A 27,560-nucleotide genomic window follows, 5' to 3' on the forward strand; every position below is an offset into this window, starting at 1 on the left:
GAGGAGCCGCTGCGGGTGCCCGCGCCGCTGTCAACAGAACAGGTAACATAAAGTGACAAAATAATACAACACAACACATAAGACACAGACAATCGTTCAATCTTAACCACGTTTTCTGCATACACTTTGTTGTTAGAAGCAGTTATAGAGGAGAGAATGAAAGTGTCCTTTCACCAATGGATCAGACGGCACGCTGAAAATGTGCACACGTCTGTGACAAGCTAAGTTTGAAAGCAAACAAGAAGCTGTAGCGTCCATTGACAAAAAAGAGATTGCCTCACATCTCCTGTCTTCATACGATAAAATACAAAACTATAAATTGAAATGAAATTATTGTGCTGTAACAGATAATAGTCAGATGAAAATCTATATGGGGGTTCATTTGAAATGTGTAATTCGTATCGGAGAGCACATTTGTTGTGTGGGCATTTATTGGGAGGTAGGGGGCTGCAGCGGGGGTTGTTATGCTGAATGATTCTCTCCCTCCTCCTCTTCTTCCTCCATCTGCGTCTCTTCAGTCGCGCCTCTGTCCGCGGATAACCGCGCCAGAACAGCTCTCACGAAAAACATCCCAATTATCCTCGAAACGTCGAGTAAATGCCGTTATCTAGTATCTAAATGGTTTCCACGAGCGTATAGGGCTCCTTAAATCGACACCAATCGCCTCCGAGTGGTTGAAGAAGATGATCTCTTGGCTCGGGGAGGCTGTGCTGCTGCTGCTGCGTGGGGGAGTGGGTCCTTACATCCTGTGGCGTTTCCTGTGTTTGTAAACTAGACGCTCTCGAAAATCCTCGGCCGACCCGAGCTCCAAGGTAAAACGATCATCCTTTCATTGCCTTTTGGGGGGTTGCTGGTGTTTCGCGAGACATTTTATGGTGAGCGCCGCTTCGTTCTAGACGCCCACGTAAGGACAAGGGTGGACGCGAGACATTTACTCGATGTTTTAGCTTCGACATTAGCCGTCGCGAGCTAACGTTAGCTTGTTCGTCGAGAGGGGGAGGCTCTCTACGACGGCCATTATGAGCGTCGTTATCGCCCCATCTATTCTCGAGCGACTCGGGCTTTGTCTTCCAATAGTCACTCGGAGAGCGACGTCGATTAATCCACATTTCTCGATGGCTATGTTCGTCGAACCTCTGTGTGTTATTAAAGACTAAATTGTGTAAAATAACACGCAGCGTGTAACGTTACAGTGGGCGAGGGCGCTACCAAGGCACGTCAGCTAATGGCTACTTGATGTTCGCTAAACTAGCGTCAGGTTTGGTTGACGCGCGAAGGCCAAGCCCTGCAAAATGTCGAAAATAGGAATTTTATCTTCTTCAAACATTGGGTAGTAATAAAGTACAAACGTCATTACGAGAACATGGTCCATAATGTAGTATTTTTTGTGATCTTTATTAGTCTGTAACAAGTGTTAACAACGTTAGCTTAGCAAAGCTAATATAGCAATGCAGCTTTCACCCAAATAAATATTTTCCTTTTTAAAAAAACTTTGGTTCTCATGAGTGTAACATGAGTGTAACGAACTATAAGGGAAACTCACTGTACATCATGCTGCAAATACATACTTGGAGTTACCGCGTCGTTTTTATTCAACGTTTTAAATGTGTCCTGTTTTGTTGTTAGCTTGTTGCTAAAGAAAGATTTAGTCAAGTGTGACTGTCATTAAAAAAATGAAACTTTTACAGCAGCTTGTTTTCCAATATTATTTCTGACAAGTTTTCAACTAACTATTTTAGTACATAAAGAATAGGTCATACTGAATTACGTTTGTTTATTATTTTAGGCATTTTGTGGTGGATTAAATGTCATTTTCCATATAAATTCATATCACAATCCCATGTCAACGTGTCCCATGCTATGTACGTTGTCAGTTATTACCATATATTTCTGTGTTGTGTATCACCTTGCAATATAAATTTGTGCCAATGCTAGGTGAAATAAGGTTAGATTGTTTCTCGGATGCTACACTCGTATTGCTTTAGCTGGAGATCTCTGAAACCAAAAAGTAACTTTACCACTGTACTTAAAAATAGTATTATCATATTTTGTGAGGTAAATACAGTATTATATTCAGATAAGATGCATGTATAGTTCCATTAGCCCATACTTGGGCAAACGTAACCATGGGAGTATATGTAGCTAAAAAGGCAAAAAGTGATGTTGTAATTCCATGTGTTGTCTGTTTCATCCACATCCTCCTCTTCTTCAGTTTGAATGCTAGATGAGTGAGGTGGGTGTGGCTTCCCACCAGCCTGACCATCCTGACTGACGGCTCTCTGGATGACCTTGTCCCCACCCCTGTCCCTGCGCTCACACACACCGTTACCACAGCAATGTCACACCTGCCCAGCAGCTCAGTCCGCGACCATATGAAATGGGTTTGTGTTTTATAACACCAAAGTGGTTGCAAGCCACTTTTTGATGAACAGTCTTATGTCACTCAGGATGTTGTCGTCTATAATTGCAGTGCAATGGATGCATGTCAACAGAAAGTTAATCTTAAATCTCATCTTTCATTTCCCAGGCCGGTTTGCTCGGCTGTGAAGCGGTGCTCTCCAGCATGGCCCTGATGCAGGCCAGCACTATGGCAGCTCCACCCAAAAAAATGATGGCTCCACTCGGACACGCACCACCACAGAGGGACGGGCCTGACCGTGGTCCCCAGAGTCACATGATCCTCCCGTCTGGCATGAGCTGTCCACCATTGGTTAGGATTCACTGTGAAATTTGAGCAGGAAAATTGCACCCGTTGAATTCTACGTGTAATATTTCTTAAGCGTTGACTTTTTATCAGTACGAGGGAAAAACCTACATATTTTCACTACTAGCTTTCTATTGTGTTTAAAATCTCCAGGAGTTCCAAAAAGCAGGAATTCAGAAATAATATTCTTTGTCCTTTTATCAGCTGATCCGGAAGGAAGGTGAATTCCAAGCTCCGCGCCTGCTGGATGAGAAGGACATGAGGACCAATGAGGACCTGCAGCAGAAAAAAAAGAACAGGAAATCAGTGGCGCCCTGTAAAGTGAGAGAACAAGAGGGAAGGGGAGGGAAGGTCAGTGGCTGTGATTGCAAAACAGGGAACGGTCTTGGAGCGCTCCCCCTCTTGGGGCTCTCCCTAGTCTACACATTTATTTGTGTGTGTGTGTGTGTGTGTCAGAGAGGGGGGTGGGGTTGTGGGGGAGGAGGAGCACATGGAAGATGTGGAGGGGGGTGGGGGATCTGGAGAGGAAAGCTGGGGGGAGGGGGAGCAGGGCAGAGCCCTGCACAATAACAGTAGTTGTTTGCATACTGTAACAGGGGGAGCAGCACCACGGCCTTTTGGATGGGATTGTAAGTTAATTCTCCATAAATCCTAGACAAAAGTTGCAAAATAAACCATCATTGTAGGATATTTATAAATAACTTATATAACTTTTCATTAACAAGACAGTCAGGAAAAGGTATGGACACAAACATCTTAGTTTATGACTGGTGCACAAGAAGTGTTGCTAAACGGCTATTCATTACTGTCCTCCTCAGGGCACAGGTGGAGATGAGAATGGTCCATCTTCCAAAGTGCAGAAAAACTTTATTTGTGACCACTGTTACGGAGCTTTTAGGAGCGGATACCACCTGAAGAGACATATCCTCATTCACACAGGTAGGCGTCATGCTATCAACTGTAGTGCCCTAAAACAGCAAATCTAAAATGCTCTGGATGATAGCACTCTGCAGCAAATGTAAGGTGTCAAATGGCCTGTTTGGTACAGTATAATAGGTTTTGCCTCACAGTTTTAGTGGTTTCTGTGGGAGCTTGAACTAAAACTGGTGCTCTTCGGTTTAGGGGAGAAGCCGTATGCTTGTGCCGTATGTGACATGAGGTTTATTCAGCGTTACCACCTGGAGAGACACAGCCTCATTCACACGGGTATGCGTCTTTTAACCGTACCCATTTTGCATATATATCCTCCAGACTGCCTCTGTAGTCTGACACTTGTGGTAATGGACGGATGTTCAGGGTTCATTTTGTCTGTGGACAGTAATTTCCAACAAAGCCACCACCATGCTAAAAAAAAATCTGTTCAGCCCGAAGCATTTCAAACACAACATTTGTCCTCTTAGTTGTTTCCTCAACACCAAGTAAACCTGCTCCAGGCGGTCTATCACAGTGTGCGTTCCATCAGTGCCAAGTCCACTATTTAAAAACCCTTGCTTTTTGTAGTTTATCAATTTTCATGAATAGCTTCAGTAGATTATTTTGAACTGCTACAGAACCTACAGACCTCATCTGCAGATTTTTTTTTTAATTCCAGATGTGTGGATGCTACATCTGACCATTAGTTTTTTTGATCCTGGGCCGCTTCCTTTTTTTAGACCCGTTCTGTTTTAACACCAAAGGCCAAAAAGAGTTGGTTGCATTGCTTTTGTGCTATGAGTCCCCAAAAATATGAATACCTATGGTACAAAGAAAGAAATGTCTTTTTGTAACCATGCTTTTGAACTGTACACATTTCCATTTAATCACTGGTGCAGTAGGAGTTGAGAGACTTCTGTTTTTTTTGTATGCAACTTTAATATGAGTAGTTAAAAAATTGTGAGAAAATTGAGTCAGTCGATTTATTGATGACCTCATTGATGTTTTTCCAGCACGTTTCAGTTTGTCCCCAAATTATATTTGCGCCATGGACCGGTTTCATTTTAAAACATTATGATCGACCATCATGGAAATTAATTAAAGTAAATCATTAAAATGCAACTTCTTTTTCCGCTGACTGCGGTGGATTCCATTAGTGGGCACCTGGTGCATGATTTTGTCTCAACCAAATTGCCAGTGTCACAGATTAAATCAGTAACTCTTCAGAATTTGTGCATCTCGGGGGTGATGTTGTTTGACATCAGCGCATGTTTAAACGTACTGTCCATACATACATTAAATACACATTTTTAAACACACTTGCATAAATTCATTGAACTATATGTACGGAGTGTTCAAATATGGAGATGGGTAGTTTAAAGATTAACTAGAATACAGAGAGCAATACATCAGTTTCCACATATAGTTTATGAATGCAGACACTCAAGCTTATTAACACCTCCTACAACAGTGCCCCCTATGGCCACAATTTATGATGAGTCCAATATCCCCCCCAACACTGGTCTGATCTTGTGTTCCCTAAGCATAAGTTATAGAGGTGCACTCAGCATGTGGAATCAAATGATAGCAGAATTTTGCACTAAACAATTGTCCGCACACATTTTAAGAAGAAAAGATATAAAAGCAAGTTTTCTTGATAGTGGACTTGAAAACTAACTCATGGACCACAGTGTTTATCCTCAAGGAATAGGCCAAATGTGCACTTCTTGAAAATAAAAAATATATTTGTATATATATTGAGAAGCCCTGCATGGACATCAAAGGACTGTTTTTTTTTGGGGGGGGGGGCATATTAAATCTTCCATTAGATTGGTGCTTTAATTTTTGAGTTATTTTCAGAAAACGGGGATGTCAGATGACACGAAACAAGGACCGTGTCTTAATCACCTCGCTACCTGTCATCTTAACATCTCAGTCACACGATTTTACTTAATATGGACACTTTTGGTGTGACGTTAATGGAGTTGTAACCACGAAATTAGTTTTCATTCTTTTGATACATTCACTTTATTTAATGGTGTAATCGTTTTTTTAAAGACGACAAGTTCCAATAATCCATGGCGGATCATGATTTTGCGTGTCTCTCATTCAAATTATGCTAGGTGAGGTGGAAGGAATCACTGTATTCATTATTATTGTCGTGCTGGCAAAAAGTGGTTTTATTAGAATTATCCTCCAGCCTTGTGCATTTTGACTGAAGCAGTTTCCTGCCGCGTTCCCAATTAGTCCTTTGATGTCCACCCACATCTACATATGCACATTAATGGCTGCCGCTCATGTGTCTAAACTGTAATTAGCTCTGGCTTTTAAAAACATTTTTTTTTAGTTGAGTCTTTTAGCAAAATTTCAATGATGTGAGTTTGGAGCAGGAATTGAATGCAAAGCTTTAGCAGCTTGCGAGGCAGGTTATGCCTAAGAAAAAAATACAACCAAAACAAATTGTCTCAAACAACAGCCCTTCCCCAGTGTTGAAAAGGTCATTCATCATAGTCACTAGTGAACAAATGTATCTGCATCCGCTGGCCAGTGTGATCGCTGTCTTGCGCGTTTTCTTTGCTGTCTTGCTGCTGCTGCTGCCTTGTGTGTCTCGTTCACGCATGCTTGGCTCACATCCTGTGGCTGTTTTTGTGTCATAACTCCACGCAACGAATGCTTCCGAATCGCAAATGACACAATTGGACCCAAACAAGCCTTTGATGACTGTCCCTTTTAATGCCAAGGCGAGGTCGTAGCTAATGTGTGACTTTGTGTATGTAGGGGTGAAGCCGTACGCTTGCTCCATGTGTGACATGAGGTTCTTCCAACGTTACCATCTGGCAAGACACAGCCTCACTCATACCGGTATGCGTCTACATACACTAGCTTCTCCGGTAGAAGTGCCCTCGACTTATCCGCTCGTTCAACAGCAGAAAGAAACACGACCATGCCACAATTGACTTTCAAATTTTTTATTTGACTTGAAATGTTAGGAAGAATGAAGATGTATCCAGACATTTTCCAACAGCCAAACATCAAATAATTCTAGCGTTAAGTATCCACGTAAATGTACGAAACATCAGCTTTTCCCCCCGCTGAGCGCTCTACTTTGTTCCACGCAGTCACTACTTTGTCCCCTCTCAAAATGTTTGGACACATTTCAATGTGGCTGACATAATTTGGGGGATATAATTAGACCCAGTTGGGAGGACGTGTGGATGTATAAGAGGAGCTGAGCTGCACTTGAGGGAAGAGTTGATGGTTCTGGTTTGTTGTGTTTCTAGCTTCTGCTGACATACTTTTTGTGTGTAGGGGTGAAGCCATACGCTTGCTCCATTTGTGACATGAGATTTTTCCAACGCTACCACTTGGCAAGACACAGTCTCATTCACACGGGTATGAGGTTGCTCTTCCTTGATATATTTAAACCTTCCTGCTGGCCTAGTGGTCATTAATGCTTCATTATTTCAAGAATGATCTTCACTGGTCTTCTCAGGCCTGTAGCCTGCTAGTGCTTGTTACTATATGACCTAAGCCTCGAAGCGGTTGTTCCAGAGAGATAACTTTGACCTTAGCCCGAAGACAAACATGTTGAACTTCTTTAAGACGTATTGTGAACGACTATAAAACAATAGCTCAGTGCGTAAAGTGTACATATGCCACCGCCTTTGGCATGTCTGGATACATAATAACCGGGTGTGTCCTTTTGAGATCATTCGTGGTGTTTTTTTTTTCTTTTTCCAAAAAAAATTGCTTTGTGTGTACAGGGGTGAAGCCATATGCTTGCTCCATGTGTGACATGAGATTTTTCCAGAGATACCACCTGGCGAGACACACTCTCACACATACGGGTACATGTTTATTTTCACCCCCTCTGACCTTACCACGCGTCGGAGTGTTCGAGTGTCTCGGCCTCACCCTAACTGTCAGAGCACTGGGACACAAACGCCCTTCCACTGCGCGTTACCTACACGGCTCTACCCACTATTGACCTATTTCCACTGTCGTGGCCATGTACCTGGTCGGTTGAGGGTCCAAGCATGACGTGACGAGACCATGTGGTGCAAACGGCTGCAGATTTGTCGGTGTTGCGTTTTTGTAACATTTGGAGAAAAGGCTGGAATTGATGGGAAAACAACACACCTTCTAATGTTGGCGTACCATGCTGCTGCTGTGCTGTAGTTCTGAGCGCTCCAGTGTCTGTTTTCATGCTCGTGCCGGCCTCCTTTCGATTAAAGTCTCCATTTATTGTTTGTTAGCACGACAGTTTAAAAAAAAAAAAGAAAATCCAACAGATCCACTCAAGCTGAGGCCCCGCCGTGTAGGTGCCACACAGTGGAAAATCAGCTCAAGACAAATAAGGGTCCTTTAATTTTGTACAGTTCTTTCATTACTTATTTTTGGTTTACTTACAGTATCGTCATTAATGTGTGACTAGGAACTCATTAGCCCTGGTAATATGTCATGGCCCCAAACTAACTTCTACATGTCAACATTCATTTGTGTTTGTAGCTGACAGGAGCACTTTAATAAAGTTTGGTACTGTATGCATTCAGGGGTGAAGCCGTATGCTTGCTCCATGTGTGACATGAGGTTCTTCCAACGTTACCATTTGGCAAGACACAGCCTCACTCATACCGGTATGCTGCATTTGTTCCCCTTTTCCTTGAAAACATTGAAATATAACCAAGCAACAACAAGTCTAACTTATTTCTTAAGTCCCGTTTCCTACATGATCATTTTGCAATTGGTGGAAATTTTCCACTAAAACTGTAGGCTTTGTTGGAAAACCGTCCACCGAAAAAAAAACAAATGTCCCTCCTTGTGTTTGCAAACTGTAATGTTATTATTCTAGCATGTGTTATCATTGAGCACTTTATGACACCAGCAACATCGAGTACATTACACAAATAAAGATTCAATGGCAGACATCACTAGTCTGAAATACCCAAAAGAGAAGTTCCATTTCTCCCAACTGAATCCATATTGGGCTTCTTGACCTTTGAAATGGTGCATTTGCAAAAACGTCAAGCTCAAAAACGTCTGCACTAAGACTGAACATTATTAAAGTACCTCCTGTGTTTTATTTTCTTAAGAACTGCTTTTTGGTAATCGTTACAACTTAGCTTATGATGTCTGCCGGTTCTTTTCTGGCGTAATGTCTCATTGTACGTTCAGTTTGCTAGCACCCAGTAGCATGTCTATGCATCTTTTTGCATGTCACCTTTTTGGTCTTTAGAAAAATGCATCTAACCTTCTTGTGTTCCATTCAGGAGTGAAGCCATATGCTTGTACCATGTGTGACATGAGGTTTATACAACGTTACCAACTGGAAAGACACAGTCTCACTCACACAGGTAGGTCCCTTTTTTGTTTAAATGTGGCGTGGGGCACACTGTGATGGTGATACGGCTGCCTTGAAATTGTGTTACCACATGTCACCAAATGAATTGTATCATGTCAACTGTATACTTGACGAGCAGTTATATAGTTTGATGGCATTGAACGACTGTTCATGGGATTTAATTGTTGTGTTTTGGTTGTATTGCGGTATCGTACATTTTGAAGCTTCTATCGTACGTCTTAACTGAAGCTCACGTGTTTGATACGTAGGCCTTTATTCGTAGACATCCAGCAATTCTTTCACCATCTTACTTGACATTAAATCCGTGTGAGGGGTGATAGAAATGATTGATTTCGGGTAGTTCTAGTTCAGAAGCTAATTAGAATGTATTTCAACAACACCATTCCACGCAGGCCAATTTATTGTGTCCTTGCTCATTCAATTGACTGACATTGTCTTTTGTCACATTTTCTTTGAAAGGATGATTTTTTTCACAGAAACACAAATGATTTACAGATCATAGGGCTGGGCGATATGACTGAAAACGCGCATTTCATTTTTGTTTATTGAAAATTAGGACCCAGAGAAAAACAACGTTGACTTGAGGTCATTTTATTTTAAAAGATAAAATGTGAGCTTTAATTAGGGATCAACACAACTATGAAAAAGTCAAACAAATTGGTCGAGATAAAGATCAAATAAACACCTTCTCAAACATAACATGCTTAGTACAGCTGTGCGGTATAGCTGGAAAAATGGTTCGCAATTTAAGTTCATATCAGTCAATATTGATCATTTTTACTTTCTAAATATTTTTTACTGATTTAAAATAAGGGAATTAAGTGGTTTCAGTGGTTTCAGTGTTTACATTGTTGCGTAGCGCTCCTTCAGCAGTGCAGCGTGAATATTTATTTGAGGACGACGAGACCCAAAAGGAGCATTGTCAATCGTTTACCTTAACCTTCATTCAGTGTCCCGACAATGTAAGTGTGGTGAACCTCTTCCATTACCGTTGATCAAGCATTTTAGGATGTCTTTGTCTTTTAAGCGGGCTAATTATTACCATCGTCCATTCATGTTTCCCTTGCCTGGATTATGAGTTGAATGCGATGCTGAAGGTCGTGCTTGGCTAATATAGTCCAAGACAGGGAACACCTCTACTGCTGTACTCCGGCGGTGTTTAATCAGGTTACTATGGACGATATCATCTTATTGCAGAGTTGTGCTGAGTCGACTGGTATTTATTTATTTATTAAACTTTTTTGAAGGAAGTTACACTGTGTGAATACTCCAAATGCGCACACACGCACACACGTTTTCTTTGTTGTTTTAGCTGCTGCTTCTTCGTTGTTTGGAGTCAGCTGGCCCATATGTCCGTGCCAACAACACACGCAGTGCCATTATCGAAGACGTTTTCTATTGATATGAATCACGTGTCTATCGCGATATACAGTATATTGATATCGCCCAGCCCTAACAGATCACCAAGACTTTTTCGATCAGTCCTCTACAGTTATTTACAGTGTTCCATTTTATGTCTGATTTTACATTGCAGATGTTACGTTCTTATATATTGTGCATAGCCTGACAACTGCCTAAAATTGTCTAACCTGCGATCAGCGTTGAAAAATAAATCTGTAGAAATTAGGAAATCTCGTATTGGCTTTTGTTCTTGGTGAAATGTGTCCATTTAGGACCTCAATTATTCCGTTGGATATGAAGGTTTGTAGGTTTGCAGATTGGTTCCGTTTTGCTCTCCGGATGATTTTTATTGTCCATCAACATTTAAAAATTCGAATACTGACTGTTGAATTAGCAATCCTAGACCTCGAGCAAAGTCATGTCGAATTGGAATGGCAGATGTACTTCCTCACCTGGTGGAATCTCTGCAGCAAACTAAGCGCTGATTAGTGCACCAAAACTTTACTAACCAATTAGTAAAGTTCAGCGGCGATCATTTTCGGCAGTTGAATCATTTCTTTTCCACGCTAAAGCTGGTACTTTGTGTGCATAGGGGTGAAGCCGTACGCTTGCACCATGTGTGACAAGAGGTTTTTTCAGCGCTACCACCTGGCGAGACACAGCCTCACTCACATGGGTATGCGCCTGCCAATCTTAAGACAGTCACACTATTAGGATGCTGCAACATGTGTTAAATGTCTGTCTTCTGACACGTTGTTGATGGGGCAGATTTAGGGTATCAGCACCACTGACTTAATTGACTCGTGTAAAGTAAGTGGAATCAGAAAATGGTGTCATTTCCCTACAACCACCTTTTTTTTAGCTCAGCCTTTGCCCATGTCATTATTGTTAGGGTATGACATTGGTTATTAACCACAGACATCAATTTAGTCCGGATGAGTTGCTTTTCAACACTTGACGATTTCTTGTTGCTTTTGGTGCAGAGACATACATTAATGCTGTTGATGCTCTGCATTTAGGTGTGAAACCTTATGCTTGCACCATGTGTGACATGAAGTTTTGTCAGCGTTACCACCTGGCGAGACACAGCCTCACTCATACGGGTATGGGTCCGTACACCGTGCCCAGTACATTCTGTGTGCACCTTTCCATTTGTCACTTCACATCAGGAAATCACTCATGTGTAACTTACCATATCTGATACGGGAATAGAGGAAATCTCTTGGGTTTTAATCCTTTCAGGGACAGTGGTTACTACAGTGGACAGCTTAACGTGTTATCAGGTTAACAGGGTGCATGAAAGAGTAGGCGCCTGTGATGTTTGAGTATAATTTTTCTAGTGAAAATGTATTCCTATAGTTGTGATTATTTCCTTTACAATGTATTCAGTGAAAATAAAAACCCACAGGAACAGATTGCCTACTGTGTCGTGCGCTCTGCTCTGTATTCATAGAGAGATCACATGTAAAATAGACAAACAAATCAATACTTTTGGTGGCTGGTATTAATATTATTAGTGGCATCGTATTAGTTACATACAGTATTCCCGTGCTATATTTTTTTCTGCTGGCTGTTGTTTAATCGGAATCGTACCTGTGCTGCATTAGAATAAATACTTTAAAGTAGGGCCGCACAATATATTGTTATTGCAATATTGGCCAATGCAATATGCATATCGCAGAGACGTGCATTAATTGACAGATGAAATTGTATGCTTTTGTCAGACTTGGACCAATCAAATGCAACCGCCATCCAATACTGGAACAGTATTTAGAAGCATTAACATTTAACCCTTTAAGGGGCAGCGGTTACTACAGTGGGAAGCATCATGTTATCCGGTTACAGGTTATTATTATTGGTGCATGAAAGGGTTCATTCACTAAGAATACAATGGGCTTGCTTATTTTGCTGCATGAAAAAAAATCGTGAGATGATAAAAATTTCATTTTTCTTTTGGAATATGTTAAATACCGCAATCATATTACCCCCATATCACATGTTTTTCCAATATCGTGCGGCCCTACTTTGAACAACTTCAAACTTTACAAACATGGGCATAGAATGCTTGTCCGAGGAGGTAAAGACGGTGGGTCGCCTTGGTTGTTTGGATGTGCCAAAAGTCAAACTTAAAGCTTGTGAACAGTTACGACCACTGAAGAGAATTAAGTGTACAGTTTTTACGGGCAGACGACGTCAAAACGATAACCAACAGGCTCTCTATGAGCATCTTTTATCTTTTGTGTTATTTGTTTCAACTTTCGAGACCCTGATTGCAAGTCAAGTATGTCTCTTTAACTAGCAGCGGTGAACCCCCACTGACGATCAGAAACGGATTTGATAGACATTTGGTCAAACTTGCTTCTGGCGGCGTTGTTTGTGATGTATGACCTGAGCTTGCCATGGCTAGCGTTTCATTTTCCTGTAGGAGTGTTTGATTAGGCCACAAAATCTAAAGCCACTATAGCTAAATCTTTTCTGCCAGAAATGTCAACAGATTGAGATCTTCTCATTGCATTAATTGGGAAATGTGTGGTTAATAACCAATAGCGTAGGTATGTTTACATAGAGAACAACTGCAAAGTGAAGCAAAAAAAAAATTACAATGTTGCTACTTTGCATTTAGGTGTGAAACCTTATGCTTGCACCATATGCGACAAGAGGTTTTTTCAGCGCTACCACCTGGCAAGACACAGCCTCACTCATATGGGTATGCGCCCACCTTGCCCATGACACTTTTAAGTCACATTTGACTCTACATGACATCACACACAGCTCTATGAGACGGACGCCTAAATTCGGATCATATCTGCAAATACATCGTAGATATACAGCTGTCGATCATGTTTTGTACCGAGATTGGACATAAAAAAAACAAACAAAAACAAAAAGCGTGCGATAATTCCTGAAAATGTTGGTTGACAACCCATCAATTCTGAGTAGAGAAGCACATTGCATCACTGTTGGATTGTGAACACCAAAAAGCAAAGTGTGAAAGTAATACCTGTAATACCTCTGCGTTTAGGTGTGAAACCTTTCGCTTGCACCATGTGTGACATGAGGTTTGTTCAGCGCTACCACCTGGCCAGACACAGCCTCACTCATACTGGTATGCGTCGATGCACCTGCCCCTCGATCGTTTTGAACCCTTACCGCCCATCAGGCTTTTAGCACACGCCGCCTCATTTAAAATACTTCTTTGATTAAAGGACACACGTGTTAAAGGCATTTCGGTGGTACATTAATGTTACAGCCGTGTTAGTTTTGCGGTTGAAGGCAATCATCGTCAAGAAAATGGAGGCCGCTGTCTTAGGATATTGTCGTGTTTTCACAATGCAACAGTTACCGTGGGAGCATTCGCGCCCGAGATGCCAACCCTTCTAATTTCCCAGAATGTCCAGGATGACCGAGGTCAGCCTGACCCCTGACATTTCCCGACACATACAGGCTCTTCATATTTCAAAATAATGCGTCCTCCATTACCTCTGTGTGTTATCTCGCCACACAGTCTGACAGACACATCACTTGTACGACATGCCTGTATTGTGAGCTCATGCACATGAATTCACAATGCAACTCGGATCACTCGTAGACATCCGCGATGTCAGTGGTTGTGCCGATTTCTGCCTGCTGGGCATTTCGGGAAAGTGGGGAGGATTGGCATATCTGTTACTGTAGATACGTGTATGTAGTGAGCGGTTGAGAACCGCGCCATGTTATCGTGGTGGCGGTTTTGCTTCTGATGCAAACTGCAGTGCCGCAAAGCCGCTAAACGCGCCGCAGAGAGGCTGAACAAAATCGGATTTTGTGCATGAATTGGCGACTGTGTGGTTAATAACCAATAGCGTCGGGATGTATAGGCAAAGAATGAAAATGGAGCCGAAGTCATGTAACAATTGCCACTTTGCTGCATTTAGGTGTGAAACCTTATGCTTGCACCATGTGTGACAAGAGGTTTTTTCAGCGTTATCACCTGGCGAGACACAGCCTCACTCATATGGGTATGCACCCGCCCACCTAAACAATGACACCGACCCAACTTCCATGATTATCGATTGTGATTATTTGACCAAAGGCGGATTTGCTCGCGTGCCATTCAGCCTTTTCTGCATCACGTTTGAATCACAAACACCAGATAAATAAGAGTGTGACATCATCAGCTCATGTTGTGTTAGCTGTGGATTTGAAAATTGATCAAACATAACTTCAATTTACTCCCTGGATTGAGCACTGAAACGCGGTTAACAACCCATCAATGGCAATTTGACGAAATCGAGGGATGACGGAGCCGAATGACAAGTCTTGAAAATTAATGTCTTAATGCTTTGCGTTTAGGTGTGAAACCTTTTGCGTGCACCATGTGTGACATGAGGTTTGTTCAGCGCTACCACCTGGCGAGACACAGCCTCACTCATACGGGTAGGGGTCCGTACACCTGCCCCGCTCTCATCTTTCCAGTCACTTTGACGCAATCCTTCCGAGAGCGTAGCTTTTACACTCTCAGAAATGCGAACACTTATTTAGAGCATTCCCTCTAATCGTTACCACCCCCCCCCCCCTCGCCTCCACAAGGCTTTTTTACTCGTGCCGGTTGAAGCTAACGACACCACCAGCCAACCTGTATTGCTCATCACACATGCTCATCGTGGAACATCCAAATGTAGATCTCACCCAAGGCGTGTCTCAGATGTGGATTTATGTAATCCTCCATCTCGTTTTCCCACTCGGGTTGCAGCTCACATTTTACATTTGTCATCACTCCAGTTGAAAACCCTTATTTTTGCGATGCAGCACAGTAACACTGAGGTCGGCTTTTTTCGGATGTCCATTGAAATACTGTACTTTGAAATTTAGAATTCTATTACTGAAATACATTTTAACATTTGTAAGCAGTAATTTTTATTTTATTTTAAAAATGATATTCCAATACAATACATTAGAGATAGACTACGTTTTTTTTTTCAGGGCCAATGCCAATTATTAGTGGTCAAGGAAACCATTGATATTGATATTTGGAGCCGATATTTCTTTTCAGTAAAACAGAAGAAATTAGTGTCAAATTTTTAAAGAATACAAACTCCGACTTATAACTTAGTTGAATTGTCTTAATTTTTAGATTTGCGACATGCATTTTTCAACAAGGAAATTGGTCCCGATTATTTTTGAAAGTAAATAGTTATTTCTACATTTCTAAATAAATTATAATATATATATATATAATATATATAATACAATATATATGTTTTTAAGGCCAATGTCTATGTTCGTCAAAATGCCTAATATCCATCACGCACTACAATACACTTTTCTTCGATTATTTCTATTCTTATTATTTCTTCACTGATCGGCTGGGAGAAATCGCAGTGCCCGTTACCTTTATATCGTGAGGAATCATTTTGACCCCCGTTGACCAAATATGGTCCCTTGCCCTTGAAAGGACTCCATACATGTACAAATTAGCACACATTTATGACCCTCCTGGATGAATGTGGGAGAACAAACGAGAGGGCTCTTCCAGAACATGTAGAACACTTCATTGTTAATCTGACGCAGTGCACTTGACATATTCTGTTCCAGCTGTCTCCACATAGTTGCATGTGTGAACATTTTCGCATTGTGTGTGTGTGTGGGTGTGTGTGCGTGTGTGTGTGTGTGTGTGTGTGTCTGTGTGTGCGTGGCCGAGGTGATATTGCACGTTACTTGACCTTGTGTGGTGTGCGGCGGGTAGGCCTAATACGCTGCTCTGTGTGTGTAGGGGTGAAGCCGTATGCTTGTTCCATGTGTGACATGAGGTTTATTCAGCGTAACCACCTGGAGAGACACAGCCTCACTCACACGGGTATGCGTTCCGTTGCCGCGCCCCCACCACTGCCGCCCGCGCCCGCCTCGCGACGTGCCGCACCGCAACCTCCACTTTGATGGGATGTTGAACCAGCATCAGACGCAAGCCCAGATGCTGTTGCGTGCATCTGGGCCATGATAACTCCACTCTGATCTACACATAATGAGTTGATGAGCAGGCCTTTTGACCATCCAAACACGTATTAGTTACAGATAAGGCTTTCCGCCCACTATTGCTGCAATGCTAGTCCTCAAAGACCGTCTGACACAATTTAGTGGTGCAAAGAAGGGGAGAAAAAAAGCAAATAATGACGCATTGACTCTGTTGTGTGTGCTTTTTGCTAGGGGAGAAGCCATTTGCGTGTGACATGTGCGATATGAGGTTTATCCAGCGTTACCACCTGGAGAGACACAAACGCGTGCACAGCGGCGAGAAGCCTTACCAGTGTGAGCGCTGCCAGCAGGTGAGCACAACAATTTTTTTTAGTTTTCAGGAATATTTTATTTTTATTATTATTAGGTTTTTTTTGGAGAATGTAGTTGTTCATGTTTGGATTTATTTCAATAACATGTACAAGTACTAATGTGTAAACGCTCTCCTTAGCCCAAACTGTTCATTAAATTAGATAAAATTGGCAAGAATTTTTTTTAATCTTCAACATCAAAACGTTTTATAACATTTTGATCTGGTCAGAGGTCTGTTCAAGATATATTAAAACCGATTCATTAGTTCGTGCACCAATACACTCACGTCTTTTGAAATGAAAAACGTTTTTCTGATTCATTTTCTGAATACATTTTCTTGCTACGCTATTTTTTTTACAACTTGTACAGAATATAAAGCTGGCGCATGTATGGAACACTTGTCCTCAAAAAAATCCACTTGTTGTTTTTCCAAAAGAACTTTTCCAGGACAGACCGCCTGCTGCGGCACCGCCGGCTGTGCCAGGGCCGCGGCGTAGCAAAAGTGGAGACCCAACCGTGTTGTGAACCACGCCAGTATGCCCAAGAAGCGCCGCCTGCCCCCCCGACCTGGAGCCCCATGCACCCCCCTCCGGGTCGTCTGGCCGTCTGACATTCCATATTGGCTGCGTCTACCAGGCCGCCGGACACAGGCTAGGCCGACGGACGCGCCGCTCGCTCTACGCTGAGTGGCTCGAGCGAAGACTGACCATGTGGCTCCAGTCTTGGATTACTAATAACTGCGGGACATTTGTTGCTTTCGTTGTAACTGTTTCTTTTCTCCCCACCATATTTTTTTAACAATGAGACTTTTCTGTGATGAAGAGTGTTCCTGTTTTGTACTTACTCGGTTTTTATTGTTCCAGTGCGTCCACATTTGTTGGTACTCTGTAATGACGGCAGGTTTTTTTTTTGTGTAATTGACATACAGGGACATAGTTGCAAGGAAAAGCATTTCATTGTGTCACTTAGGTCCAAATATGGCCCGTGTCAACCAGATCCTGCCGGTCGTGGCAGCTGTGTTTCATTTGATGTCACCATGGCAACGGTAGCATGATCAGGACTCTTTTGTGAAGCCATCTGGTTGACCGGCATTCTTTGCCTCGAACAACATTAGAGGTACACTGTCTGTAAATATTGCTACTAAGTGTTTTATTTTTTTCTTCCCTCCATTTGGTCAAGAATTACCCACAGTCGTCTTATTGTTAACCAGGACTTCCATGGAGTAGGCGATGAGTGGGCAATCCCATTTTGGCCATGTATCCCCTCCCCACACCCGCATTTTCTGTTGCGTGCACGCATCTTTTTTTCCCAGTTTTATTTAGCCTTTTTCCTTAATGTTTTATTATTGTGTATCAGATGTATCTACAAAGACAAGGCCGTTTTTCTGTCACAGTGGATGTTTTTCCTCTAAACTGTCGTGGTTACAGAATGTTGGTGACCCAAGTGGCACAGAAAATGTCTTACGTCATTGTCACTGATGGGGAGTCACGTGATGTGTAATACTGAAGGAAGCCCGGCCTGGTGAAACCAACACTCTGCTGCGCACTAACCATTGCCTTTTTATGCAGATATTATGTGCTTGGTGTGTTTTAACAGGTGTATGTCATATCATTGGGTATAGCCTTAACAAAGTGCGATACACAAATAACCAGTGTAATGCTCAACATTATCGTAACAAGCATTTTTGTTGTACCAGCGAAGGCAGAGAAGAACCACCACGGCCGCTTGACTTCCTGCCGATTTATTTCTCAAATGTGACCCTCCTCGAGTTCTCATCCGCTGTCTTCTGATGAAGAACAGCTTGCGTGTACATAAGACGTCCTTTTGGTTGACTGAATGTAAGATAGGCGCAGTCCGGGAGTATAATGTGTATGGAGGTCCTCCGCGGTTGCCAGAAAGAACATTCTTGCTTTATGTTCAATACAAATGAACTGTGTTGATTTCTCTTTGCTGTTTTTACAGCTGACGGCCTGACGGAGGGTCAGGTTAGAGGAATGCGTCGTCACTGTGCACAAAGCATGCCGCTGGTGCATAGTGGCACGTTAAAAGGGCAATACAGTACTTGTCAGTTTAGTTTTTAGTTGGACCACGCAAAAGAACCCTGACGTCGCAATCGCTTGTTTTTTAACATGGACGTTTTAATTTTTCGCTCGGATCAAACCGTGGGTCTGAGTTTTATTTCAAGTACATTTTTAATTGTAAACACTGGAGTGATTGCGGGGGGTGAAAAAAGGCAAACTGAGTGATGGATATTTTTGTTCCCTTCAAACTGTACTCTGTTTTAGACAAAGCCTCTTATTCCTCAGAAAAGATGAATAGAAGCATTTTGGATCAGTCTGGCTGACAGCCCACTAGGGGGGTTCGTTTGAAGAAAAAGATTCCTTTTAATGCAAAGTCCCTGGTATTTGTAGTAAATTATATTGATCCTGCTATTAGGAGAGCGATGACATAACGGTAGCTATCACAGATTAGTTGTTTTCTTTTTTTAGTCTTGCATGCAGTTATGGTCCTCAGTTGAAATAATAGAATCTTGATATTGATTATTTTGTGTAGAAAAATGAGTGCATACAAGTAACTTCCTAAAACTGTTACAATAATTATTGTAAAATGGGCTAACTAATGATGTACCCTTGTGATCCAATTAGTTTCAACCGTATGGAAATCCGAGGAGAGGCTTCTTACTATTATGCTGAAATAAAAACATTTGTTAAGGACATCTGTGTCATTACTGCAATTCCTTGCATCTGATTACCTTTACCATTTGATTATTTTAAAATCTGTTAATTTTTTCCCCTCCATTCAAAGGGTATCTTCATTTTCAACTCAAATGTGTTCTATATAGCTATTCCTAACATGATATTCTGATTAATATTGTGTTTTTGGAATATGAATTCAGCAGTAAAAATCACCAGTTTTTATCCATCAAAGGAGCAGCCATTTTGCCACTTGCTGTGGAAAGAAAATGGCAGAATTGCTCAGTGTTCGGGTAATTACCAATCACGGCTCAGCTTCCAAACGGCACCTGACCAAATGGTGAGTCGTGATTGGTCGGTTCCTTGAGCAATTGTGATGTCATTTTCTGTAAATGCCAAAATGGCCGCCCTCTGAAATGGATAAAAATGGGTGGATTTTCCAACGTCATTCAAATTTCAACACATGCAATATTAATCAGAATGCCGTTCTCAGGCTCGCGGAGGTACATATAGAATATATTGTAAAGAAAAAAACTTTTGAGTTGACATCCGGTTTAAAGTACAGATAGAATTTTAATCAAATTCTCTAATCTAATCCAGATTCTAATCTCTATTCTCACGAGTGTCTCCGGGGTGCCGGCGCCGATCATAGCTGTTTTAGGGCAGTAGGCGGGGGAATTACCCTGAACTGTTAACGTTTGATTTTCAGTCTCGCCATATATTTCTTCCTTTTCAATTAATCCAGAGCATTTCAGTCAAGCGTCAGATCTTCAGCATTGACGCACATATAGTTTGTTTCAACTCATCCCAGCATGGATGTGGTACATATTAGGCCAAGAGAGGGCAGTACTGCCCTCGAGTAATGGTTGTCGTTTTGCGTAAAACAAGACGCACACGGGAAATAAATAGATCCTAAAACAACATAACAAAACATTCATTCATTCATCTTCCGAGCCGCTTGATCCTCACTAGGGTCGCGGGGGGTGCTGGAGCCTATCCCAGCTGTCTTCATGCGCATTACACAGCCACCATGTTGAATGGCAACGAAATGTCGCGAGGTGATGGAAACGAGCAGGATTCAAATGAACGCGTCGCATTGAAGTGGACTCCGGAGCCGAAAGCGACCTCATGCAGGTTCCTACAGATCGAACTGGAGCTCAACGCGCACCTCCGTGGGCTCAGTTTCGGAGAACCCGTCCGTTACGTGTACAACCCACTAGAATACGCGTGGGACACGCATCGATGCTACGTGGAAAAGTACTGCCAGGCGGGACAGAGCTACTTGTTTTTAGGCATGAATCCTGGACCGTTCGGCATGGCCCAGACGGGGGTGAGTTTAATTTTAGAATTACCCGCGGGACATCCAGTCTCCCTAACGTAATCGGTCATCTTAATTGCATACTACACAAAATTGGGAACGTCTACATTGCATCGTCGGCTATTTAAATGAAAAAGCAAAATTTGACCGTGCAATATTTCTTGCATGCTTTCCGCAGTAAGTGTACGTTTGCCACAGATGATACTTAAATGAAATATTAATTCACCAAAACAAATTAAAAGACATCATGTAATGCAGTACTCTACTGTGTCAGAAAGCCAGGAGGGCTACCGTGAAAGCTGGAAAAAAAATACGATAATCTTGCATAACGTTTTTTTCAGATTGAATGTCATTTGCAAGATGAAAGTCATAATGTTGTATCCTCAATGTCGAGAAAAAGTATATACATACCTATATTTCTATGTGGATATATATTAGATTAAAATCAAACATAAATATTAAAATAGTGATATAAGAATAACGTTGTAATTTGTCAAGAAAAAGTGGTATATTTTTAGATATGATATATTTTCAAGAAAAGTCACATTATGAGAATGAAGTCATTATAGTACAATAATAAAGCTTTGTATTTTTGGATAAAACTTTGGACATTTTGGAGATTACACGCTATATTTTTTTTAAAGTCCTGACATGAGAACAAAGTTATATATATTTTTTGAGTAAATCCAAATATTTTGGGTAAAAGATGAAAGCCATAATATTTTGAGAACGGCTGCTTGGCTAAGGTGTTTTGATACTTGGTGTGGGCGGGTTTTCTTCTTAAAATTAAGACTCTACCTATATAACTTTCTCATAAAACATTACTCTGAGAGATATGACTTTGTATCTCAAATACCTATGACTTTGAAGATGATTACTTTATTCTTGTACTCTTTCGCAGATTTGGCTGCTTTTAGCCACATTACTTGTCTGTTTTAGTTGAATAGATGCTGTATTTGTCAGATGTTGAAATACATAAATTCACTGTGGAAATCTCCATCTCATCTGTCACAGGTTCCCTTTGGAGAAGTGAAGTCAGTCGTTAATTGGCTGAAGATCACAGGGGCGGTTGGTCGCCCTGACAACGAGCATCCGAAGCGCTGCATCAGCGGCCTGGCCTGCACTCAGAGCGAAGTGAGCGGCGCCCGCTTCTGGGGCCTTTTCAGAAAGTTGTGCGGTGAGCCTGCGGCGTTCTTCCGCCACTGTTTTGTGCACAACCTTTGCCCTCTAATTTTCATGAGCAGCGCCGGGAAGAACCTGACCCCCCCTGAGCTCAACGCCCGTGAGCGTGAGGAGCTCCTGCGCTTGTGTGACATTGCCCTGTGTCAAGCCGTGGAGGCCCTCGGTGTCTCCATGGTGATCGGTGTGGGCAGGGTAGCGGAACAGCGGGCACGCCGCGCTCTTGCCACAGCTGGTATGGACGTGCGAGTAGAGGGCATCATGCATCCTTCTCCTAGGAACCCTCTGGCCAATAAGGGCTGGGAGAGTGTAGCGAAAGCTAAGCTAGCAGAATTGGGCATCCTCTCTTTGTTCAGTAACAACACACGGCCAGAATCGTCTGACACGCAAGAGACTTCATAGCAGAAAACCTAATTCGGGTGGAGGGTGAACTGGATTCCATCACAGCTAATTTTGCGTGAGATGCATACATAAAGTGCACACAAATATGTCTTTGTTACAGGCAGTTGTGTATGCTCTTTTACATACACTCATGTTATATTGTTATATGATTTTTTTTTGCATTACAATTTTACCACTTCTTTGTATTTAAATGTCGTTTACTTGTATTTGTTACAAATATAATGGTTATTGTATTCTGTGAATCCATACATCCATTCATTTCTGTGATTGATCAGATCTTAGGTTTTGAATGAATGCCACCTCCTTACAATTCCATGTATTATTTATCATTTTTACAAATTAGAATTTGTAACATTTGTTCCACACCATTCAAATGTAGGCAAAGGGCCACATAGCTGTTTTTATTTTTAAAAAATCCATACATTTATTTAATGACAGGCTTGAATTTTAAAATAACATTTCCCTTTTATTGAAACTTCAAAACAAATGTACTCATTCTCTCATCCTTTTGCTGTAAATTAGGACTATGTCTTGGCTGAATTCAGTGAACATTCTGTTTGAAATGACATTTGCAGTGATGTACTTGTCAATAATAGTGGACAAAATGTAGCTTGTGGCTGGTTGCTAACTTGGTGCCAATATTTCTCAGAACATTTCTAAAAGTTAAAAATGAAGGTCAAATCACATTATTCACTTCATGATAATTGGAAGCAAGTCTCCCATTTGATTGTGTTGTATTTGTAGATTTTGAAGGCTGACCTTGGTCTCAAAATAATAGTGAAACTGATTAGAGGTGTATAAATGACTTGACGTCTTTTCACTACGACGTGTTTACGTGTCATAAACCACGTAGCCACTTTTCTGGATGACCATGAACAGTAAGGCATTTTTCAACGAAAAAAAAACGACCTTGAATAGTAAGGTGTTTTGAGACGAAAAAAACGACCATTAATAGTAAGGCGTTTTAACAAAAAAAAAAAACGACCATGAATAGTAAGGCGTTTTAACAAAGAAAAAAAACGACCATGTATAGTAAGGCGTTTTTAGCCCAAAAAAACGACCATGAATAGTAAGATGTCTTGAGCCGAAAAAAACGACCACTTGCAGTCAGTCCGTAGCCTGCAGGCTCTCCTGGAGGAGCGCAAACGCGAGGCAGAGGGATTTCACAGGCAGCTGGGGGAGCTGGAGCTGCACAAAAGCCGCCTGCAGATGGCGCAACTGAGCCTGCAACTTTCTGCTGAGAAGCGGGATTGCGCCAGCTGGACCCTGGAGAGAGAAGCTCTCAGGAACGTGGCACAGGTAAAAATGCGCTGACATTGAGTGTAGACACGCATACACACATACACAATTGCCATGTCTCAAATAAGATTGTCTACTATCGAACCGCGCCAAATCACTGCTTTCAGCGTAAACATTTGTGTGTCACGTGACCTAATCGCTACGTCATAGTGACGTCAGCTACGAGTGCTACCGATTCAAAATCTCCCCTTTCATCTTTTACCTGTTCTGCTGGCTCAATCCGAAGCAGAGTGACCAGCAAGGTGACAAGAAACAAGTGATGCTCCCGGCGCTTGTGGACCCTGTCTTCAGGTGACTTTAAAAGAACGCACACACATCGGGCGACCATCGGACTTGGTCACTGTCGCGTACTCAAGCCTTTAATTCATATCGTTTCCTCTGCAGTGAATTGACGGGCTTCATCATGTGGTGATGCAAAGAACTGCAAGTTCGTAGGTTGAGACGGAGTTGCTGGATGAGGGCAGGGACCTTTATTGAGGCAAGGTGTTACATTGACATTTAAAAATTCTCACGGCATCCCACCCCAAAAGAATGTGTTACAAAAATAATGTATCCAGAATAAACATAATTGCTAATGCGAACAATTGTCAATTGGCAACAGGTCTAGACACCAGTTAATTTGATCTTGTCATCTTGTGTAAGAGCATTTAATTGTTTTGTAATCGATTTTTCTGATCGAACAATTTCCATGTGCCGCAGCAGTGGTTGGGAGTCGCTGCCTCAAGCATGATTGCTTCCAGAATGAATGTGGATGGGTTTTTTTTTGTTTTGTTTTTGCAGCTGCAAAATATATTCAATTCAAAAATTGTATTTCTATAGAAAATGATGACAGAAAGGTTTGCAGAACTCTCGTGTGAAACTTGTAACGGAGATGAGACGTCATTGAGCCACTGACGCTTTCATTTACGGCTCACGTTTTATTGTCAGGATTGAAGTATGATATCTGACACTACTTCTGGCTTTATGGTGGCACTTATATTGATGCCGTTCTATTCGGAATGGCTGCTTTTAAATCACAGTCATGAAATGAAATGCATTATCAGTGTTTGGTAAATGTGACTCACATGACATTTGGATGACTTTTTTTTTCACGCTTCGCATGCACATTTAGTATTTGAAAGCGATGACAAAATAAATACAGCCACACGCCAACAGATGTAAAAACACAAAGCACATTTTATAATAAAAATAAAATAAAATACAGCCAAAATAAAAAGCAAACAAAGAAGCAAACTACATAGACAAATTTAATACAAACAAGAGACAGATGAGCCCAGTCATGAGATGTTTCAATCCCTTTACATGGAGATGACGCAGGAGGTCGGGGATTATTAAAAGAGACATAATGAGATGGTTTGAGCTTCAATAGTCAACATTAAATATTCTCCGTACATAACACAACAGCTAAATGTCACAAGCATCAAGGCAATGGAATTTTAATGAGCCAAAGTTGTTTTGATTTGTCGAAATTGATGCTTTTTGCATACAGAGGTCCCCATCAACTTTGCATGTGGCTTTCGTTTTATTGCACTGGCTCAAGTTCAGGAAAAAAACAAAAGAAATCTGACTTGATTGCCCCCTGGAAGATCGTGGTGCTGAAGATCTCGTCCGTTCGAAAGCAAGATGCTGTGGACAACATTTAACAGTGCAAAAAACATTGGATTGCTTTTGTTCTTTGTGACATTCAAAATGAAGCCTTTTTACAAAATTCCACTTGAATACTTAGGTGACATTCTGTACATTCAGGCTCTGCATGTGACCATCACATAACAGCTCAAACTGGGAAGATGTGATCAAAAATTAATATTTGGCATCAGAAATATGACCACCGTGTCCTGCGTGTGCGTTTGTTAGCCGTAAAACTTTTTTTTTAAATGGAGGTTGAATGCAGGTGATTACAGGGCTAAATAAAATATGCAAGTCATATTTTTCCATACAATAAAAAAGAAAAACACACACACCTGAGGATTGCTATCATTGTGAAAAGTTCCAAATGGCTGCTGCCGCGTCTTTATGGCTTGACCCCAACCCCTAACCCCCAACTCTCCTAACCCTAAAGTGTAACCCCAACCCCCCTAACGCCACCCCTAACCCTCAAACCCTAATCCTTAAACCCAAACCCTCACGAACTCCCCAACACCAAAACCCCAACCCAAACCCCCTAATCCTCCTAACCCTAAAGTCTGCGATTAGGGTTGGTCTAAGGCTTAGCCCAACCCTAATTCCCTAACCCAAACACCACTAATCCTACTCAAACCCCCAACCCTAAACCCAAGCCCCCTACCCCTCCAACCCTAAAGCGTAACCCTAAACCTAATCCTTAAACCCCAACCCCCTTTACCCTAACACCAACCCTAACCCCCCTAGCCCCTTACCCTAAACCCCTAACCCTACCCCAACACCCAATCATGATCCAATGTTGAGTACTATTACTGACGTGGAAAGGCGTCTGAGCACATTTTTGGTATCGTCAATGTCCAGATCAAGCCAAAGTTGTTCCGACTTGTGAGCGCAAATAGCGTATTAGTACCTGGACCTTAAACTGGGTATGAAAAAAAGGCTCAAATGGCTTTCCATACTGACATCATCAACGGTTTTATCTTTTGGGTCAGGAGTCATTGGGGTTGTTTTAGAATTACATTTGTATGACATTCATGTCCAGGGATGGGAATGGATAAAGACTTAGGCACTTTTGATTCCTTTGCCGAGCGGATTCCAGATCGATTCTCTGTGGGTGAGGGGATGGAATAATAAAAATGGATTGGCTTGCTTCAGTTGAAACTTTTCACACCGGCTCAAAGCTGTAACTTTGACTTTGCTACATTTTACTCAGCGGAACGTATGCAGCAAGTGAAGCGACCAAATTTCTTGCGGCAAACCTGTCACCGTCAGAGGAATCGGTAATCGCGATCGTCGGGCGAGCAAACAAACAATTGCTCGGCATTCTGGATTCTCCTCTCATGGTATAAAAGTCAGCCTGGCTTGTTTTGAGAAGATGCTGGACACCTGGTAGACCATCGCAGGTTGGGAGCCCTGCTCTTCATGATGTGACACTTTAGCTCATAAAAAAAAAAAAAAGATGCGTGCACGCGCACACCTACATGGTAAAGGAAATGGACAAAGAGCTGAGACAATACATCATACAAGAAGAAAGTCTAAGTAGCATTTCTTGTAACCCCCAAAAGAGAAGAGATGTTTTCGATACAAGCGTAGCCCTTTTCCTGAGGAGGACATTCCTCATGTCCCCCCCCACCCACCCCCCACCTCCCTCCTGTCACTGCAGACCACAATGAGTCGCTTGTTGAGTGCTTTTGCTTCGTCCCTCACTCCCTGTAAACTTTGCAATTCTTTTATAAGAGCCCCATGGTGTGAGGATGAGGATGCCAGGGAAGCAAGCGCCCTACTGCGTTGTCCCGCCTTTCTTGTGCGCGCTTGCCGCCGCCTCCCCCCACGGCTCGGCATCACTGTCCGCCAGCCGCTCCCTGTCCTCGTCCCAGTAGTCGTCATCCTCGTCCTCCTCTTCCTCCTCCACCGCCGACTCGTACGTTGGCTTCTCTTCCTGCTTGATGGTCTGAACGGCGGGCGGCGCAGCAGGCGCGGCGGCGGCGGCGGCGTTGGCGGCCGGGGCGGGGCTTTCTGCCGAGTCGCTGCTGTCCTCGAAGGCGTCCGGGTTTTCCAGCATCTCCCTGATGAGCGGCGGCATGGGGCCGGGGATCTCCATCTTTAGTGTGATGGCTCTCTCTGCACCTGAGTGCACAGACGGGTCGAATGACACTCAATGCAAATAGTCAGTAGTTGACGCTCATTCACCGACAAACTTTCACAATTGCGTGTGTGTATATATATATATATATATATATATATATATATATATATGCCACAAATGGCAGCAAAGCACTACTTTTGTCACTTTAGTTCACTTTAGCAAAGTCCCTCGGCACCAAGATCATCCTGTTTCAAGCCTCGCAAGGGCAACGTTGATGTAGG

The 27,560-nt window shown here is 42.2% G+C and overlaps 3 protein-coding genes and 1 long non-coding RNA gene across 57 annotated transcripts in view; 3 read left to right on the forward strand and 1 right to left on the reverse strand.

Annotated features, from left to right (window-relative positions):
- Window positions 1-135: 135 nt before the first annotated feature.
- Window positions 136-19,396, forward strand: znf740a (zinc finger protein 740a). 50 transcript variants are annotated; one of them, XM_052076164.1, is made up of 20 exons: window positions 138-875; window positions 2,213-2,381; window positions 2,528-2,710; window positions 2,909-3,055; window positions 3,523-3,643; window positions 3,827-3,910; window positions 6,395-6,478; window positions 6,926-7,009; window positions 7,381-7,464; window positions 8,170-8,253; window positions 8,887-8,970; window positions 10,972-11,055; window positions 11,399-11,482; window positions 13,003-13,086; window positions 13,402-13,485; window positions 14,294-14,377; window positions 14,712-14,795; window positions 16,132-16,215; window positions 16,563-16,681; window positions 17,119-19,396. In XM_052076164.1, exons 2-20 carry the CDS (start codon window positions 2,337-2,339, stop codon window positions 17,290-17,292), a joined length of 1,881 nt encoding a protein of 626 aa, XP_051932124.1. In that variant the 5' UTR covers window positions 138-875; window positions 2,213-2,336; the 3' UTR covers window positions 17,293-19,396. The 50 variants fall into 50 exon arrangements, with proteins under 50 accessions (XP_051932126.1, XP_051932136.1, XP_051932152.1 ...); XM_052076163.1 differs by having other exon boundaries at window positions 138-812; XM_052076165.1 differs by having other exon boundaries at window positions 140-812; window positions 2,909-3,025.
- Window positions 19,397-20,050: 654 nt separating this feature from the next.
- On the forward strand, window positions 20,051-22,516 carry smug1 (single-strand-selective monofunctional uracil-DNA glycosylase 1). Its single transcript, XM_052076229.1, has 2 exons — window positions 20,051-20,705; window positions 21,708-22,516. Exons 1-2 carry the CDS (start codon window positions 20,406-20,408, stop codon window positions 22,272-22,274), a joined length of 867 nt encoding a protein of 288 aa, XP_051932189.1. The 5' UTR covers window positions 20,051-20,405; the 3' UTR covers window positions 22,275-22,516.
- Window positions 22,517-23,380: 864 nt separating this feature from the next.
- On the forward strand, window positions 23,381-25,593 carry LOC127607675 (uncharacterized). The gene is made up of 3 exons (XR_007964115.1): window positions 23,381-23,573; window positions 23,800-23,864; window positions 23,958-25,593. It is a non-coding gene; the product is annotated as an uncharacterized LOC127607675 (long non-coding RNA).
- A 686-nt stretch (window positions 25,594-26,279) lies between these two features.
- LOC127607665 (retinoic acid receptor gamma-A-like) overlaps window positions 26,280-27,560 on the reverse strand; it is a 33,054-nt gene continuing 31,773 nt past the window's right edge. For all 5 annotated transcript variants that reach the window (XM_052076217.1, XM_052076221.1, XM_052076219.1 and 2 more), the window contains one exon: window positions 26,280-27,320. In XM_052076217.1, the coding sequence (XP_051932177.1) occupies window positions 26,974-27,320 (347 nt within the window). In that variant the 3' untranslated portion in view covers window positions 26,280-26,973. The remainder of the gene's footprint in view (window positions 27,321-27,560) is intronic.

The sequence above is a fragment of the Hippocampus zosterae genome, chromosome 9 (assembly GCF_025434085.1).
Source record: "Hippocampus zosterae strain Florida chromosome 9, ASM2543408v3, whole genome shotgun sequence".
Classification (NCBI taxonomy): domain Eukaryota; kingdom Metazoa; phylum Chordata; class Actinopteri; order Syngnathiformes; family Syngnathidae; genus Hippocampus; species Hippocampus zosterae.